The sequence below is a fragment of the Oncorhynchus clarkii genome, chromosome 2 (assembly GCF_045791955.1).
Source record: "Oncorhynchus clarkii lewisi isolate Uvic-CL-2024 chromosome 2, UVic_Ocla_1.0, whole genome shotgun sequence".
Classification (NCBI taxonomy): Eukaryota; Metazoa; Chordata; class Actinopteri; order Salmoniformes; family Salmonidae; genus Oncorhynchus; species Oncorhynchus clarkii.
The window spans coordinates 76,014,156-76,031,127 of NC_092148.1; the positions used below are offsets into that span (position 1 = coordinate 76,014,156).

The 16,972-nt window shown below is 44.9% G+C and overlaps 1 protein-coding gene across 1 annotated transcript in view; it reads right to left on the minus strand.

Annotated features, from left to right (window-relative positions):
• Positions 1-291: 291 nt before the first annotated feature.
• Positions 292-16,972, minus strand: part of LOC139373814 (polymerase (RNA) III (DNA directed) polypeptide B) — a 51,263-nt gene continuing 34,582 nt past the window's right edge. The window contains exons 24-28 of the mRNA XM_071114838.1: positions 13,914-14,017; positions 2,505-2,671; positions 1,469-1,582; positions 985-1,158; positions 292-842 (exon numbers count right to left, since the gene is read on the minus strand). Coding sequence (XP_070970939.1) covers positions 713-842; positions 985-1,158; positions 1,469-1,582; positions 2,505-2,671; positions 13,914-14,017 — 689 coding nt within the window. The 3' untranslated portion in view covers positions 292-712. The remainder of the gene's footprint in view (positions 843-984; positions 1,159-1,468; positions 1,583-2,504; positions 2,672-13,913; positions 14,018-16,972) is intronic.

Here is a 16,972-nt window from a genome sequence, read left to right on the forward strand (position 1 = left end):
TCATCTACCCATACACATTGGGTCATCCTGTGTCAAATGTAAATATCCTCACATTTGCTATCCTTAGTCATAGAATACTGCTAAATGACAACCAATTTCTTATGTACCTTATCTTAAGATTATTGCCCATATTTTACCATTCAAAACTACCTGTAATCAAAGAGAGAAACTTCAAAATGTAATGTCCAACATCCCATTCAAGAAGAGTTTGGTTCCTGTATATTTTAACAATGTCTCCAACTATTTGAAAGGATGATTGGAGGCCCACAATAAAAATACAAAGTGAAACAAATCCTGAAATAATATTTGTTTATTAATTACACAACAAAACAAGAGTCAAAAAAGTACAAATGTAGCTAAACATGCATTCAAAACTCTTGAAATGTTTTAGAAATATTTAAACAATAAAAAATGTCAAACAAAAGCAAACCAAAAAATGTATTCCAGTAGCCAATATTTTTCTGTTCTGCAAACAAAAACAAGTACTTTTTGTATGCTTTTACATGAACTAATTTTCTGACATACTGTAGACATTCCATTATTGTAACAGTGCTATAGTATTTCCTGCTTCATTATATTGACAGTTGTCAATTTGGATAATCAATGCCGCTTGTTGTTGTCCGTCTCTTTTCTAGCTCCACCCACCAACAGCCAGCTCCCTCCCTCTCTGTGTCAAACTCGGTATGTGGTAGCAATATGCCTGGGGACAAGGTTACTCGTTGTAGCGTGCCAGTTTGAGGCGGGGAATGATGTTCATGGACTGCAGCTCCTGGAAGAGCAGTTTGCAGGCGTAGGGTATCCGTAACGAGGACACGTGACAGGAGGACTTACAGTAGTGGCACCTGGAGACACACATATCAAATATTTTATTGGTTGTAAGCAGCTAAATCTGCAGCTACAGTACAAGGAAACAGATCCTTGGCATCAAGGTCAAGTCTGACTACTATTATACAGAATCACAGACGGACCAAAAAGGACACTCACCACCCGGAGTATCCCAGCAGGCCACACTGACCGCACACGTCCACCTCGAAGGCGTCACTGGAGATCATGAGGCGCTCCAGCAGCAACATGCTGGCACCGTAGCCAATCAGACAGTCACGTTCCATCTCCCCCAGACGTAGGCCTCCGTCTCTAGAGCGCCCCTCCGTGGGCTGTCTGAGGTGAACAGCAGCATTTGACACGGCAGGTAAGATGGGGGGGGGGGGGGGGGGGGGGGGTTATTGGGTCAGGTATGGCTCATGGATTACTTTCTGTACTTAGTGGACAAATTATTTTTAAGTTTCAATATGACAGAGTACAAAACTGTAATATTAGATAGGGGAGGTATCATACAAACACAACCAAGTAGACATTTTGGGGTCTATGGTATTACTCCATCACCAACCATTTGGAAAAAGGTACCAAAATGGCATCCTGAGTAAAAGTTAGCCAAACTCTGTATATAACTTTTTGGGATTTATCTTACCTGGTGAGCACAGCTCGGGGGCCGCGGGCTCTGGCGTGCATCTTGTCCAGCACCATGTGCTTTAGTTTCTGATAATACACAGGTCCAAAGTAGATATAGGCCTCAATTGGCTCTCTGAGGGAGAGAACAACCCATCAAATTCTGGGACTTCACAGATAGCGCAGTGTTTCTCAATCCTAACCCCTGGGGACCCAAACAGGTGCACATTTTTGTTTTTGCCAAGACACCGGATTCAAATCAAAGACCTGATGAGTTGAATCAACTGTGTTAGTGCTAGTGAAAAAAATACAATGTATACCCCCGTTGGGTCCCCAGGACAAGGATTGAAAAAACAGAGCTAGAGAATGGCTATAATAGTAATAATAATATAATAGTTTATTAGGTACACCCATCTAATACCGGGTCGGCACACCACTTTTGTACTTCGCCATTATGTGGCCTGCCTGTCAGCTTGCACGATTCTTGCCATTCACCTTATCAACAAGCTGTTTTCACCCACAGGACTGCTGCTGACTAGATGTTTTTTTTGGTTTGTCGCACCATTGTCGGTAAACCCTAAACACTGTCGTGAGTGAAAAGCACAGGAGGTTGGCCGTTTCTGAGATACTGGAACCAGCGCGCCTGGCACCGACGATCATACCAAGCTCAAAGTCGCTAAGGTCACTCGTTTTGACCATTCTAACGCTCAATCGAACAGTAACGGAATTCCTCGATGCCTGTCTGCCTGCTTTATATAGCAAGCCACAGCCACCTGACTCACTGTCTGTAGGACCGAACCATTTTTCATGAAAGGGGTGGTCTGCCTAATAAAGTGAATAATACTGTTAAATCAGTGGATACAGAAGTCATGTTCGCAGCCATGCTGCAATGCTCATACATGATGTATACATTGATAAATACAACTAGCCTGGTTAAACCAGACTGAACAATGGACTAACCATTGTTTCACTTCTTGTATCAAACAGTACAATTTAACCAGGCTAACATACACTCATCCATTCCATGTCTCCTACTCAAAACATGTCTGTGTGTTTACCCAGTGATGCCCGAGGTGACGTAATCCTTGCCCTGGTAGTTGTACCCATAGCGGATCAGGTCCTCGCACACGTCCTTTACCTTGCTGCCCCCGAAGGCCGTGCCGTAGTGGAACCTCCCGTCCATCACCCCCGCTTTACCAGCCAGCAGCTCAATCAGCTTCCCCACCTGGTGGAGGAGATTGGTGCCTAATGAATAGGACCCTAACAGGGCAAAAAAACTGACTCAAAATGGGAGGGACTACCTGAACTTGTCCGATAAGGAATGCTAATTTTCTAAACATTTTGCTACGGTGTACTCTAATGAATACAACTAGTCTCATCACAATCATTTCAAGACAGTACATAAACTCAGCAAAAAAATAAACATCCCTTTTTCAGGACACGGTCTTTCAAAGATAATTCGTAAAAATCCAAATAACTTCAGATCTTCATTGTAAAATGTTTAAACACTGTTTCCCATGCTTGTTCAACGAACCATAAACAATTAATGAACATGCACCTGTGGAACGGTCGTTAAGACGGTAGGCAATTAAGGTCACAGTTCTGAAAACTTAGGACACTAAAGAGGCTTTTCGACTGACTCTGAAAAACACCAAAAAGAAAGATGCCCAGGTCCCTGCTCATCTGCGTGAACGTGCCTTAGACATGCCGCAAGGAGGCATGCAGATGTGGCCAGGGCAATAAATTGCAATGTCCGTACTGTGAGCACTTTTAGCGCCCTGTAGCGCCTAAGACAGCGCTACAGGGAGACAGGACGAACAGCTGATCGTCCTCGCAGTGGCAGACCACGTGTAACAACACCTGCACAGGATTGGTACATCCAAACGTTACACCTGCGAGACAGGTACAGGATGGCAACAACAACTGCCCGAGTTACACCAGGAATGCATTATCCCTCCAGCAGTGCTCAGACTGTCTGCAATAGGCTGGACTGAGGGCTTGTAGGCCTGTTGTAAGGCAGGTCCTCACCAGACATCACCGGCAAAAATGTTGCCTATGGGCACAAACCCACAGTCACTGGACCAGACAGGACTGACAAAAAGTGCTGACGAGTCACGGTTTTGTCTCACCAGGGGTGATGGTCGGATTCACGTTTATCGTCGAAGGAACGAGCATTACACCGAGGCCTGTACTCTGGAGCGGGATCGATTTGGAGGTGGAGGGTCCGTCATGGTCTGGAGCGGTGTGTCACAGCATCATCGGATTGAGCTTGTTGTCATTGCAGGCAATCTCATGTGGTACCCTTCCTGCAAGCTCATTCTGACATGACCCGCCAGAATGACAATGCCACCAGCCATACTCATTCTGTGCGTGATTTCAAGCAAGACAGGAACGTCAGTGTTCTGCCATGGCCAGCGAAGAGCCCGGATCTCAATCCCATTGAGCACGTCTGGGACCTGTTGGATCAGAGGGTGATGGCTAGGGCCATTCGCCCCAGAAATGTCCTGGAACTTGCAGGTGCCTTGGTGGAAGAGTGGGGCAACATCTCACAGCAAGAACTGGCAAATCTGGTGCAGTCCATGAGGAGGAGATGCGCTGCAGTACTTAATGCAGCTGGTGGCCACACCAGATACCGACTGGTACTTTTGATTCCGCCACTTGTTCAGGGATACATTCCATTTATGTTAGTCACATGTCTGTGGAACTTGTTCAGTTTATGTCTCAGTTGTTGAATCTTATGTTCATACAAATATGTTTACGTTAAGTTTGCTGAAAATAAACACAGTTGACAGTGAGAGGATGTTTCATGATGATAATGAACACAACTGTTTAAGATTGCTCTTTTATCTAATAACAGTTGTGTTGTAGAGCATTTACTGTTACAGGCCTACAGGTTCAGTGGTTTATGTCCTTATTTTAATGAGACCAATTTAGAACTGGCTAACCAGTGTGTGCATTCTCTAGCTAATCAATAACTTTGATTGATCAATTAAGGGCCAGAGAGAAACAAAAACCCAGCAGGAGTGTGGCTGTTGTGGGTTGTGCAGAGCAGTAGCTACCACTAAGGTCACAGGCAGAAGGACCCTCTGACCTCTAACTTTAGCACATATGATCATCCTCGCCGGCCAACCATTGATGTGTCCTGTCCATGACAACGCTAGCCAATGATAAGGGACTACTGTCAACAAGGCAGATCAAATTAAACTGTATATAAAACAAATGTAAACAGAGACAGTGTAAGTGCTTAATTCAAGTTCTCTAATTCGCTTGACACCGAAAAAAACTATAAAAACGTGCCTGATATTCCAAGAATTGATTAGTGTTGGGCCAGCCTGGGTTTAGTTTATGGTGTGATTAACATTGTAGCCAATATAGACCATGGCAATTGCTGTGGTGAGTGAGAAGCGCATCTGTATCGCTCACAGAACTAGAATAACAAACACTTTTTGACTGTTCTCTCTCCCCCCTCTGCTCTGATAGACATGAGCCTGCAACTTTCATCCCTCCAATGTTGCACATAATTTATTTCCTTATAGAATCATAGCCGTGGGAAGGGTGCTGGAGGTGCCCCAGCATGCTTGATAAATTGAAATACATTTGCCAAATATTACTGCGGTCTGTTCAGAAAGAAAGACATTCAATAATGCTTCTTAAAAAAATTGCCCAGCTGTGGATTGTGTTTAGCCCAACAACAATAGTTGGGAACGGGCAGCAAATCTGTCAGTGTCAAATGATGATGGGGCCGAAAAACATGGCTGACGTTTTACATTCTCCCAACCAATTGTGCTATTTTGTTAGTTTTTTTATTTTAATTTTACCCCTTTTTCTCCCCAATTTCGTGGTATCCAATTGTTGTAGTAGCTACTATCTTGTCTCATTGCTACAACTCCCGTACGGGCTCGGGAGAGACGAAGGCTGAATGTCATGCGTCCTCCGATACACAACCCAACCAGCCGTACTGCTTCTTAACACAGCGCGCATCCAACCCGGAAGCCAGCCGCACCAATGTGTCGGAGGCTACACCGTGCACCTGGCAACCTTGGCTAGCGCGCACTGCGCCCGGCCCGCCACAGGAGTCGCTGGTGCGCGATAAGACAAGGAGATCCCTACCGTCCAATCCCTCCCTAACCCGGACGACGCTAGGCCAATTGTGCGTCGCCCCACGGACCTCCCGGTCGCGGCCGGTTACGAAAGAGCCTGGGCGCGAACCCAGGGACTCTGATGGCACAGCTGGCGCTGCAGCCCTTAACCACTGCGCCACCCGGGAGGCCATTTTGTTAGTTTTTTAGCACAACTTATTTTTTAACTTATTATGTACATAATGTTGCTGCTACCGTCTCTTATAACCGAAAATAATTATGGACATCAGAACAGCGATTACTCACCGCGGACTGGGAAAAAAAAGTTTTCCTTTAACGAGTCCGACAAGAAGGATATCCTGCTTTCACGGGAACAGGCCCAGATACCCGCCTTTCGCATGAAGAAAAGATTGAGGAAAAGGGGAGCAGATCGGGCAGCCTCCTGAGAATCTGGAGGCAAGCGAGTAAACTCCCACCCGTTCTTCTTGCTAACGTGCAATCATTGGAAAATAAAATGTATGACCTACGATTAAGATTATCCTACCAACGGGATATTAAAAACTAACATCTTATGTTCCCCTGAGACGTGGCTGAATGAAGATGCAGACAATAGAGCTAGCAGGATTTTCCATGCACCGGCAGAACAGAGACTCTACCTCTGGTAAGACGAGGGGTGGGTGTGTGTGCATTTGTCAATAACAGCTGGTTTGCAATGTCTAATATTAAAGAAGTTTAAGGTATTGCTCACCTGAGGAAGAGTACTTTATGATAAGCTGTAGACCACACTGTCTATATTATTCGTAGCAGTCTACTTACCGCCACAGAACGAAGCTGGCACTAAGACCGCTCTCAACCAACTCTACAAGGCCAAAAGTAAACAAGAAAATGCTCACTCAGAAGTGGCGGTCCTAGTGGCCAGGGACTTTAATGCAGGCAAACTTAAATCAGTTTTACCAAATTTTTACCAGCATGTCACATGTGCAACCATAGAAAAATAAAATCCTAGACCACCTCTCCCCCACCCTCCATTTGGCAAATCTGACCATAATTCTATCCTCCCGATTCCGTCTTTTAAGCAAAAACTAAAGCAGGAAGAACCAGTGACTCGCTCAATACGGAAGTGGTCAGATGACAGATGCTAGGACAGGACTGTTTCGCAAGCACAGACTGGAATATGTTCCTGGATTCATCCAATGGCATTGAGGAGTACACCACCTCGGTCATCGGCTTCATCAATAAGTGCATTGACAACATCATCCCCACAGTGACTGTACGTACATATCCCAACCAGAAGCCATGGATTACAGGCAACATGCGCACCGAGTTAAAGGCTAGACCTAACGCTTTCAAGGAGTGGGAGACTAATCGAGACGCTTATAAGAAATCCCGCTATGCCCTCAGATGAACCATCAAACAAGCAAAGCATCAATACAGGATAAAGATTGAATCCGACTACACCGGCTCTGACAAGGCTTGAAACGATTACAGACTACAAAGGGAAACCCAGACATGAGCTGCCCACTGACGCCAGCCTACAAGACAACCAAAATGCCCTTTATGCTTGCTTAGAGGCAAGCTACACTGAAGCATGCACGAGAGCACCAGCTGTTCTGGATAACTGTGTGATAACGCTCAACAGGTCAACTTTCAAAGCCGCTGGGCCAGACGGATTACCAGGACATGTACTCAAAGCATGCACGGACCAACTGTCAAGAGTCTTCATTTACATTTTCAACCTCTCCCTTACCGAGTCTGTAATACCTACATGTTTCAAGCAGACCACCATAGTCCCTGTGCCCAAGGAAGCTAAGGTAACCTGCCTAAATGATTACCACCCCATGGCACTCACATCAGTAGCCATTAAGTGCTTTGAAAGGCTGGCCATGGCTCACATCAACAGCATCCTCCCGGACACCATAGACCCACTCCAATTCGCATACCGCCCCAACAGATGATGCAATCTCAATCGCACTCCACACTGCCCTTTCTCACCTGGACAAAAGGAACACCTATGTGAGAATGCTGTTCATTGACTACAGCTCAGCATTCAACACCATAGTGCCCATGAAGCTCATCACTAAGCTAAGGACTCTGGGACTAAACACCTCCCTCTGCAACTGGATCCTGGACTTTCTGACGGGCCGCCCCCATGTGGTAAGAGTAGGCAACAGTGGTAGGCCTGATCACTGACAACGATGAGATGGCCTATAGGGAGGTCAGAGAACTGGCAGTGTGGTGCCAGGACAACAACCTCTCCCTCAAAGTGTGCAAGACAAAGGAGCCGATTGTGGACTACAAGAAAAGACAGGCTGAACAGGCCCCCATTGACATCGACAGGCTGTAGTGGAGCAGGTCAAGAGTTAAGTAACTTGGTGTCCACATCACCAACGAACTATCATGGTCCAAACACACCAAGACAGTCGTGAAGAGGGCACGGCAAAACCTTTTCCCCCTCAGGAAACTGAAAAGATTTGAGGATCTGGGGACCCATGTAAAAAGGTTCTACAGCTGCACCATCGAGAGCATCCTGACCGTTTGCGTCACCGCCTGGTACGGCAACTGCTCGGCATCAGACCTTAAGGTACCACAGATGGTAGTGCGAACGGCCCAGTACATCACTGGGACCAATGTTCCTGCCATCCAGGACCTAAATAATAGGCGGTGTCAGAGGAAAGCCCATAAAATTGTCAGAGAATCCAGTCACCCAAGTTAGACTGTTCTCTCTGCTACCGCAGATTCCGGAGTGCCAAGTCTAAGACAAAAAGGCTCCTCAAAAGCTTCTATCCCCAAGCCATAAGACTGCTGAACAATTAATAAAAATCACCACCGGACAATTTACATCGACCCAACCCCCCCTCCCCCCCTCCCCCCCCCCCCTTTGTGCACTGCTGCTACTCGCAGTTTGCTTGTTATCTATGCATAGTCACTTCACCCCCACCTACATGTAATCTCAACTAGCCTGTACCCCCGCACACTGACTTGGTACCGGTGCCCCCTGTATATAGCCTCATTATTGTTATTCTTAAATTGTGTTACTTTTATTTTAGTCTACTTGGCAAAAAAAATGTTTTACCAACAGTGCAGTTCAAGAAGAGTTAAGGGCTTGTAAGTAAGCATTTCATGGTGAAGTCTAGACTTATTGTATTCAGTGCATGTGACAAATAAAGTTTGATCTGAATTGAACAGCATGCAGACAAAAACAGCCTTTTGCAATATTTCAAATACAGGTTGGGAAGCAAATGGATCCTACTGAAAAAAAACTAAATCGGTCTTTAGGCTACCAAGACAGAAGCTTCTTCCAAATAGGTCTATTGAGCGAACAGCACTTTACAAAGTAAAACAAGAGAAGCTTTTGGCACAAGCGAATTGGCCATCACCGGTGAGTGAGCTGCGCATCATTGGGTGAGTCAGTGAAACTGGAACTGTAATGTCCTCTTCATATTGTACAATATTTCTGTCTTTACACACCTAGGCCTAGACTATTGATGGATTCAAGGTTGTTTTTGTTGACCTCAGATTGTCAGTGTTAATGTAGCCTGTAATTTCAATCACTTGAGGTATTAAAAAATATTCTGCTCAAGTCTCCAGTCTTCTAAAATGATGTAGAATTGCATGAAATGCGTTTCTCCAGAAAACCATCCTCTGCAAAACATGCTGCAGGCCGGTCTCGACAACAGGCTCAAACACTACTAACCTCTTACCACCTACGCAATAATCATGTGAAATGTAGTCGAGTGCTCAAAACAAACCCCCGACTCAGACATTGCAAGAGGCTTTTGCACGCGGCACACTATATGGAAAAGAATAACGAAGATGGAAGGAGATAACAGCTGCCGTTACAATTTACATCTGCAAAGACATGGCCCCAATTTACACGGTCCAGAAATAGGGGTTTCGTGAGTTGGTGGCAACACTCGACCCAAGGTACCAAATTCCGGCGCCGACAGAGATGGCCGCCTCGCTTCGCGTTCCTAGGAAACTATGCAGTTTTTTGTTTTTTTACGTGTTATTTCTTACATTAGTACCCCAGGTCATCTTAGGTTTCATTACATACAGTCGAGAAGAACTACTGAATATAAGATCAGCATCAACTCACCATCAGTACGACCAAGAATATGTTTTTCGCGACGCGGATCCTGTGTTCTGCCTTACGAACAGGACAACGGAGTGGATCCTATGCAGCGACCCAAAAAAACGACTCCGAAAGAGAGGGAAACGAGGCGGTCTTCTGGTCAGACTCCGGAGACGGGCACAGCGCACACCACTCCCTAGCATTCTTCTTGCCAATGTCCAGTCTCTTGACAACAAGGTTGATGAAATCCGAGCAAGGGTAGCATTCCAGAGGGACATCAGAGACTGTAACGTTCTTTGCTTCACGGAAACGTGGCTTACTGGAGAGACGCAATCCGAAGCGGTGCAGCCAACAGGTTTCTCCACGCATCGCGCAGACAGGAAAAAACATCTTTCTGGTAAAAAGAGGGGCGGGGGCGTATGCCTTATGACTAACGTGACATGGTGCGATGAAAGAAACATACAGGAACTCAAATCCTTCTGTTCACCTGATTTAGAATTCCTCACAATCAAATGTAGACCGCATTATCTACCAAGAGAATTCTCTTCGATTATAATCACAGCCGTATATATCCCCCCCCAAGCAGACACATCGATGGCTCTGAACGAACTTTATTTAACTCTCTGCAAACTGGAAACAATTTATCCGGAGGCTGCATTCATTGTAGCTGGGGATTTTAACAAGGCTAATCTGAAAACAAGACTCCCCAAATTTTATCAGCATATCGATTGCGCAACCAGGGGAGGAAAGACCTTGGACCATTGTTACTCTAACTTCCGCGACGCATATAAGGCCCTGCCCCGCCCCCCTTTCGGAAAAGCTGACCACGACTCCATTTTGTTGATCCCTGCCTACAGACAGAAACTAAAACAAGAGGCTCCCACGCTGAGGTCTGTCCAACGCTGGTCCGACCAAGCTGACTCCACACTCCAAGACTGCTTCCATCACGTGGACTGGGAGATGTTTCGTATTGCGTCAGATAACAACATTGACGAATACGCTGATTCGGTGTGCAAGTTCATTAGAACGTGCGTTGAAGATGTCGTTCCCATAGCAACGATTAAAACATTCCCTAACCAGAAACCGTGGATTGATGGCAGCATTCGTGTGAAACTGAAAGCGCGAACCACTGCTTTTAATCAGGGCAAGGTGTCTGGTAACATGACCGAATACAAACAGTGCAGCTATTCCCTCCGCAAGGCTATCAAACAAGCTAAGCGCCAGTACAGAGACAAAGTAGAATCTCAATTCAACGGCTCAGACACAAGAGGCATGTGGCAGGGTCTACAGTCAATCACGGACTACAGGAAGAAACCCAGCCCAGTCACGGACCAGGATGTCTTGCTCCCAGGCAGACTAAATAACTTTTTTGCCCGCTTTGAGGACAATACAGTGCCACTGACACGGCCTGCAACGAAAACATGCGGTCTCTCCTTCACTGCAGCCGAGGTGAGTAAGACATTTAAACGTGTTAACCCTCGCAAGGCTGCAGGCCCAGATGGCATCCCCAGCCGCGCCCTCAGAGCATGCGCAGACCAGCTGGCCGGTGTGTTCACGGACATATTCAATCAATCCCTATACCAGTCTGCTGTTCCCACATGCTTCAAGAGGGCCACCATTGTTCCTGTTCCCAAGAAAGCTAAGGTAACTGAGCTAAATGACTACCGCCCCGTAGCACTCACATCCGTCATCATGAAGTGCTTTGAGAGACTAGTCAAGGACCATATCACCTCCACCCTACCTGACACCCTAGACCCACTCCAATTTGCTTACCGCCCAAATAGGTCCACAGACGATGCAATCTCAACCACACTGCACACTGCCCTAACCCATCTGGACAAGAGGAATACCTATGTGAGAATGCTGTTCATCGACTACAGCTCGGCATTCAACACCATAGTACCCTCCAAGCTCGTCATCAAGCTCGAGACCCTGGGTCTCGACCCCGCCCTGTGCAACTGGGTACTGGACTTCCTGACGGGCCGCCCCCAGGTGGTGAGGGTAGGCAACAACATCTCCTCCCCGCTGATCCTCAACACTGGGGCCCCACAAGGTTGCGTTCTGAGCCCTCTCCTGTACTCCCTGTTCACCCACGACTGCGTGGCCACGCACGCCTCCAACTCAATCATCAAGTTTGCGGACGACACAACAGTGGTAGGCTTGATTACCAACAACGATGAGACGGCCTACAGGGAGGAGGTGAGGGCCCTCGGAGTGTGGTGTCAGGAAAACAACCTCACACTCAACGTCAACAAAACTAAGGAGATGATTGTGGACTTCAGGAAACAGCAGAGGGAACACCCCCCTATCCACATCGATGGAACAGTAGTGGAGAGGGTAGCAAGTTTTAAGTTCCTCGGCATACACATCACAGACAAACTGAATTGGTCCACTCACACAGACAGCATCGTGAAGAAGGCGCAGCAGCGCCTCTTCAACCTCAGGAGGCTGAAGAAATTCGGCTTGTCACCAAAAGCACTCACAAACTTCTACAGATGCACAATCGAGAGCATCCTGGCGGGCTGTATCACCGCCTGGTATGGCAACTGCACCGCCCTCAACCGTAAGGCTCTCCAGAGGGTAGTGAGGTCTGCACAACGCATCACCGGGGGCAAACTACCTGCCCTCCAGGACACCTACACCACCCGATGTCACAGGAAGGCCATAAAGATCATCAAGGACATCAACCACCCGAGCCACTGCCTGTTCACCCCGCTATCATCCAGAAGGCGAGGTCAGTACAGGTGCATCAAAGCTGGGACCGAGAGACTGAAAAACAGCTTCTATCTCAAGGCCATCAGACTGTTAAACAGCCACCACTAACACTGAGTGGCTGCTGCCAACACACTGACACTGACTCAACTCCAGCCACTTTAATAATGGGAATTGATGGGAAATGATGTAAATATATCACTAGCCACTTTAAACAATGCTACCTTATATAAATGTTACTTACCCTACATTATTCATCTCATACGCATACGTATATACTGTACTCTATATCATCGACGGTATCCTTATGTAATACATGTATCACTAGCCACTTTATACTATACTATGCCACTTTGTTTACATACTCATCTCATTTGTACATACTGTACCCGATACCATCTACTGTATCTTGCCTATGCTGCTCTGTACCATCACTCATTCATATATCCTTATGTACATATTCTTTATCCCCTTACACTGTGTACAAGACAGTAGTTTTGGAATTGTTAGTTAGATTACTTGTTATTACTGCATTGTCGGAACTAGAAGCACAAGCATTTCGCTACACTCGCATTAACATCTGCTAACCATGTGTATGTGACAAATAAAATTTGATTTGATTTGATTTGATTTGATATGGGACACGTATTAATGCCAAAATAACATGCAAGCTCCCAGAAATAAATATTTTTTAGGTCTCCATTTTGTTTGCAACTATAGTTGAAGTGTTTATTTACCTTTAGATTTTATACATTAATATTGTTACATGCTTAATTGAAAATTTGCACAGATGTTCTAAATAAAAGGAGAAATAATCAAATGAGTAAGTACCTTTTATTTGTTGAGTATAATTCAACATGTAATAAGAAAAAGGCCTTTACGTGTGGTCATTAAAAACATACTATTTATTCATTGAATTTACAGAAAATGTGCTATATCGTGATATGCATTGTTATCGGGATATGAGATTTGGGCAATATCGCCCAGCCCTATAGTGAACAGTAAGATTGCCTGCTTACTGTTGTCAATGGGCGTTTTTTCATTTATTTAACTAGGCAAGTCAGTTAAGAACAAGTTCTTATTTACGATTGTGGCCTATCCCGGCGACACTGGGCCAATTGTGCGCCACCCTATGGGACCACCCAAATGACAGCTGGAAGTGATATAGCCTGGATTCAAACCAGGGACTGTAGCGACGCCTCCTGCACTGAGAAGCAGTGCCTCATATCGCTACACCACTCGGGAGTCCAAGCCCAGCCAATGGACATGTGTTCTGGAGGCCAATGATACTCCAGCCAATAGAGTGGGGGGAATAATGAGCACTTTGTCTAAAAAAGAGCCAATTGAAACTTGAAGAATGAGAGTTGGGCTTCTGCTTGTGTATCAAATAAATTAAGTGGAGAAAGTGAGTGAGAGCTGTCGAAGGCTTTGGGGGCTAGGTTTTAAACTATAAACTCTTAACAAAACAATTCATTTTTCGCACAAGTTAAAAGCCAGGTGAACCTTGGGATATTTTGACATTTCACATTCAGTTCCCATGAGTGGGTCCTTGTATCCCCCAAAGCAAAGAATAGGTGATGTTGAATTGTGTGGTGGTACCGTACCGTCATTCTGGAGGGGTAGCCGTGCGGGTTCATGATGATATCAGGGCAGATGCCCGAGTCACAGAAGGGCATGTCCTCCTGAGGAACGATAAGGCCACATACACCTGTAACAAACCACAGAGAGGGAGAGAGTTAGAGGCCCAAATGTAGGTACAGATTATACTGGATATTTAGCATAAGCATATCAGCATTTTTAATGCGTGGATGAAAAGTACCCACTGTAATCAATAAGATATGCTATAGTGAGTGAGTGAAGTGAGCTTGCAATGCTGAAGTGTCTTTAAATCCATTTCAAGAGTTTCTAGCCACGTCTCTGAAGCGTTTAATTGCCAGTGGCTTGCGCTTTTAATTTCTGCCTCCGATTACTGCTTCTAGCGAAGAATGCTAAAAACACCAATAACCAAAGAAAAACATGACACTTGCAGGGTAGTTCCACGCTAACCGTTACCCCCAGTGCAACATACACTTCAATGCTGCTGTGGTCTGGTGGGGCCTTCTTTAAAGTCACATGTGAGAAGGGCTCCAGACAACCAGTAGCTGCCTGGGACTGGAGGCCTTAAGTGTGAGTGTAAATGTTTGCCCAGGGACCGAGGCACTCTTCCTTACCTGGCCAGAGCAAACAGATTGTAGGCCCATTTGCAAATGAAAAAAAAAAAGAATGAGAAGAAGAGCATGAGCAGGAAGTGGAGAAGTGCTTAACCTGACAGTGAGACCAGGATTACGCACACAGCTTTGTCAGTCCAGCCCAGAGAGGAAGTGGAGAGGGATCAACTCAACAGGACACCAAAAAAATAATTCAGTGCACAGGGGAAAATCCAGTCTGGCAACACACTCTAGGACCGGTTGTTCTCTAGATGGGGAATGACACGGCCTGGTTCAAAACGTCACTTAAACAAATGTTCCTGTAGTTGTGTGTATTATATGTGAGGATAACAAAACAAAGTTAGAATATTACATAAAACAGAAATGCCTTCAACCCATTTCCCTGGAGTGACATATATCATTAAGATGTGGAGCAGTCATTCACTAGTGCATGAGAGCCTGCAGAGAGCATATCCTACTGACAATCTTTTAGGAAAAAAATATGAACTACTGGAACTTAGACTAAAAAAATAACTGATGTTGGCACAAGATGGAGGGAAAGTTGGAGCATAACTAACAAAATTAGTTACCTTAACCGTATTGAATTTATTATACAAGAGACAAAATTCACAAATTCTACAGCACAATGGCAGAGTCATGTCTTAAGTGTAAAACAAATAATAATTAAACAGTCCATGATTTATGAGAATGCTATAAAGTCCGGAAGTTGTGGGCAGAGGTAGAAAGTTGGCTGTCAGAAGTATTACAATATAAACATACTTTTAATCCATCTGTCTGCATATTTCAAGTCATTAGGGGTGTAATGAGATACAATGGGCTGGATGATTCTCTAGTCATCACTCATCTGGAAAAAATGTATAATAAAAGACAATCAAACTCCCATCATAAACACAATGGAAAAATCTAAATGATTTATTATTAAATATTGAAATAGCATGGGTGACCAAGAAAAACTAACTGGTACAATTTAAGGCCACATGGCAAACAATAATGCATTGGGCAGATACTATTTAGACATTGTTCGAAAGTGTCTAAGTTGTTGTTTGTTTATATAAGTGTGTATCTGGAGTGTAAAATATAAATGTACCAAAAAGTAAAACATACACAGTACCAGTCAAAGGTTTGGACTAGAGGTGGACCGATTAATCGGAATGGCCGATTAATTAGGGCCGATTTCAAGTTTTCATAACAATCGGAAATTTCTGGACACCGATTTTGCAGATTTTTTTTCCGCCTTTATTTAACCTTTATTTAACTAGGCAAGTCAGTTAAAAACACATTCTTATTTTCAATGATGGCCTAGGAATGGTGGGTTAACTGCCTTGTTCAGGGGCAGAACGACAGATTTTTACCTTGTCAGCTCAGGGATTCAATCTTGCAACCTTACGGTTAACTAGTCCAACGCTCTAACCACCTGCCTCACGAGGAGCCCGCCTGTTACGCGAATGCAGTAAGACGCCAAGGTAAGTTGCTAGCTAGCATTAAACTTATTCAATCATAATCACTAGTTATAACTACACATGGTTGATGATATTACTAGTTTATCTAGCGTATAATCGATGCAGTGCACATTCGCGAAAAAGGACGGTCGTTGCTCCAAAGAGTACCTAACCATAAACACCAATGCCATCCTGAAAATCAATACACAGAAGTATATATATATTTTTAAACCTGCATATTTAGCTAAAAGAAATCCAGGTCAGCAGGCAATATTAACCAGGTGAAATTGTCACATCTATTGCTTTCATTGCACGCAGAGTCAGGGTATATGCAACAGTTTGGGCAGCCTGGCTCATTGCGAACTAATTTGCCAGAATTTTACGTAATTATGACATAACATTGAAGGTTGTGCAATGTAACAGGAATATTTAGACTGATGGATGCCACCCGTTAGATAAAATACGGAACGGTTCCGTATTTCACTGAAAGAATAAACGTCTTGTTTTCGAGATGATAGTTTCCGGATTCGACCATAATGACCTGAGGCTCCCATTTCTGTGTGTTATTATGTTATAATTAAGTCTATGATTTGATAGAGCAGTCTGACTGAGCGATGGTAGGCACCAGCAGGCTCATTTGAATGAATGCTAACAGCACTTTCGTGCGTTTTGCCAGCAGCTCCGCTGTTTATGACTTCAAGCCTATCAACTCCCGAGATTAGGCTGGTGTAACGACGTGATGTGAAATGGCTAGCTAGTTAGCGGGGTGCGCGCTAATAGCGTTTCAAACGTCACTCGCTCTAAAACTTGGAGTAGTTGTTCCCCTTGCTCTGCATGGGTAACGCTGCTTCGAGGGTGGCTGTTGTCGTTGTGTTCCTGGTTCGAGCCCAGGTAGGAATGAGGAGAGGTACGTAAGCTATACTGTTACACTGGCAATACTAAAGTGCCTATAAAGAACATCCAATAGTCAAAGGTTAATGAAATACAAATGGTATAGAAAGAAATATCCCTGTAATT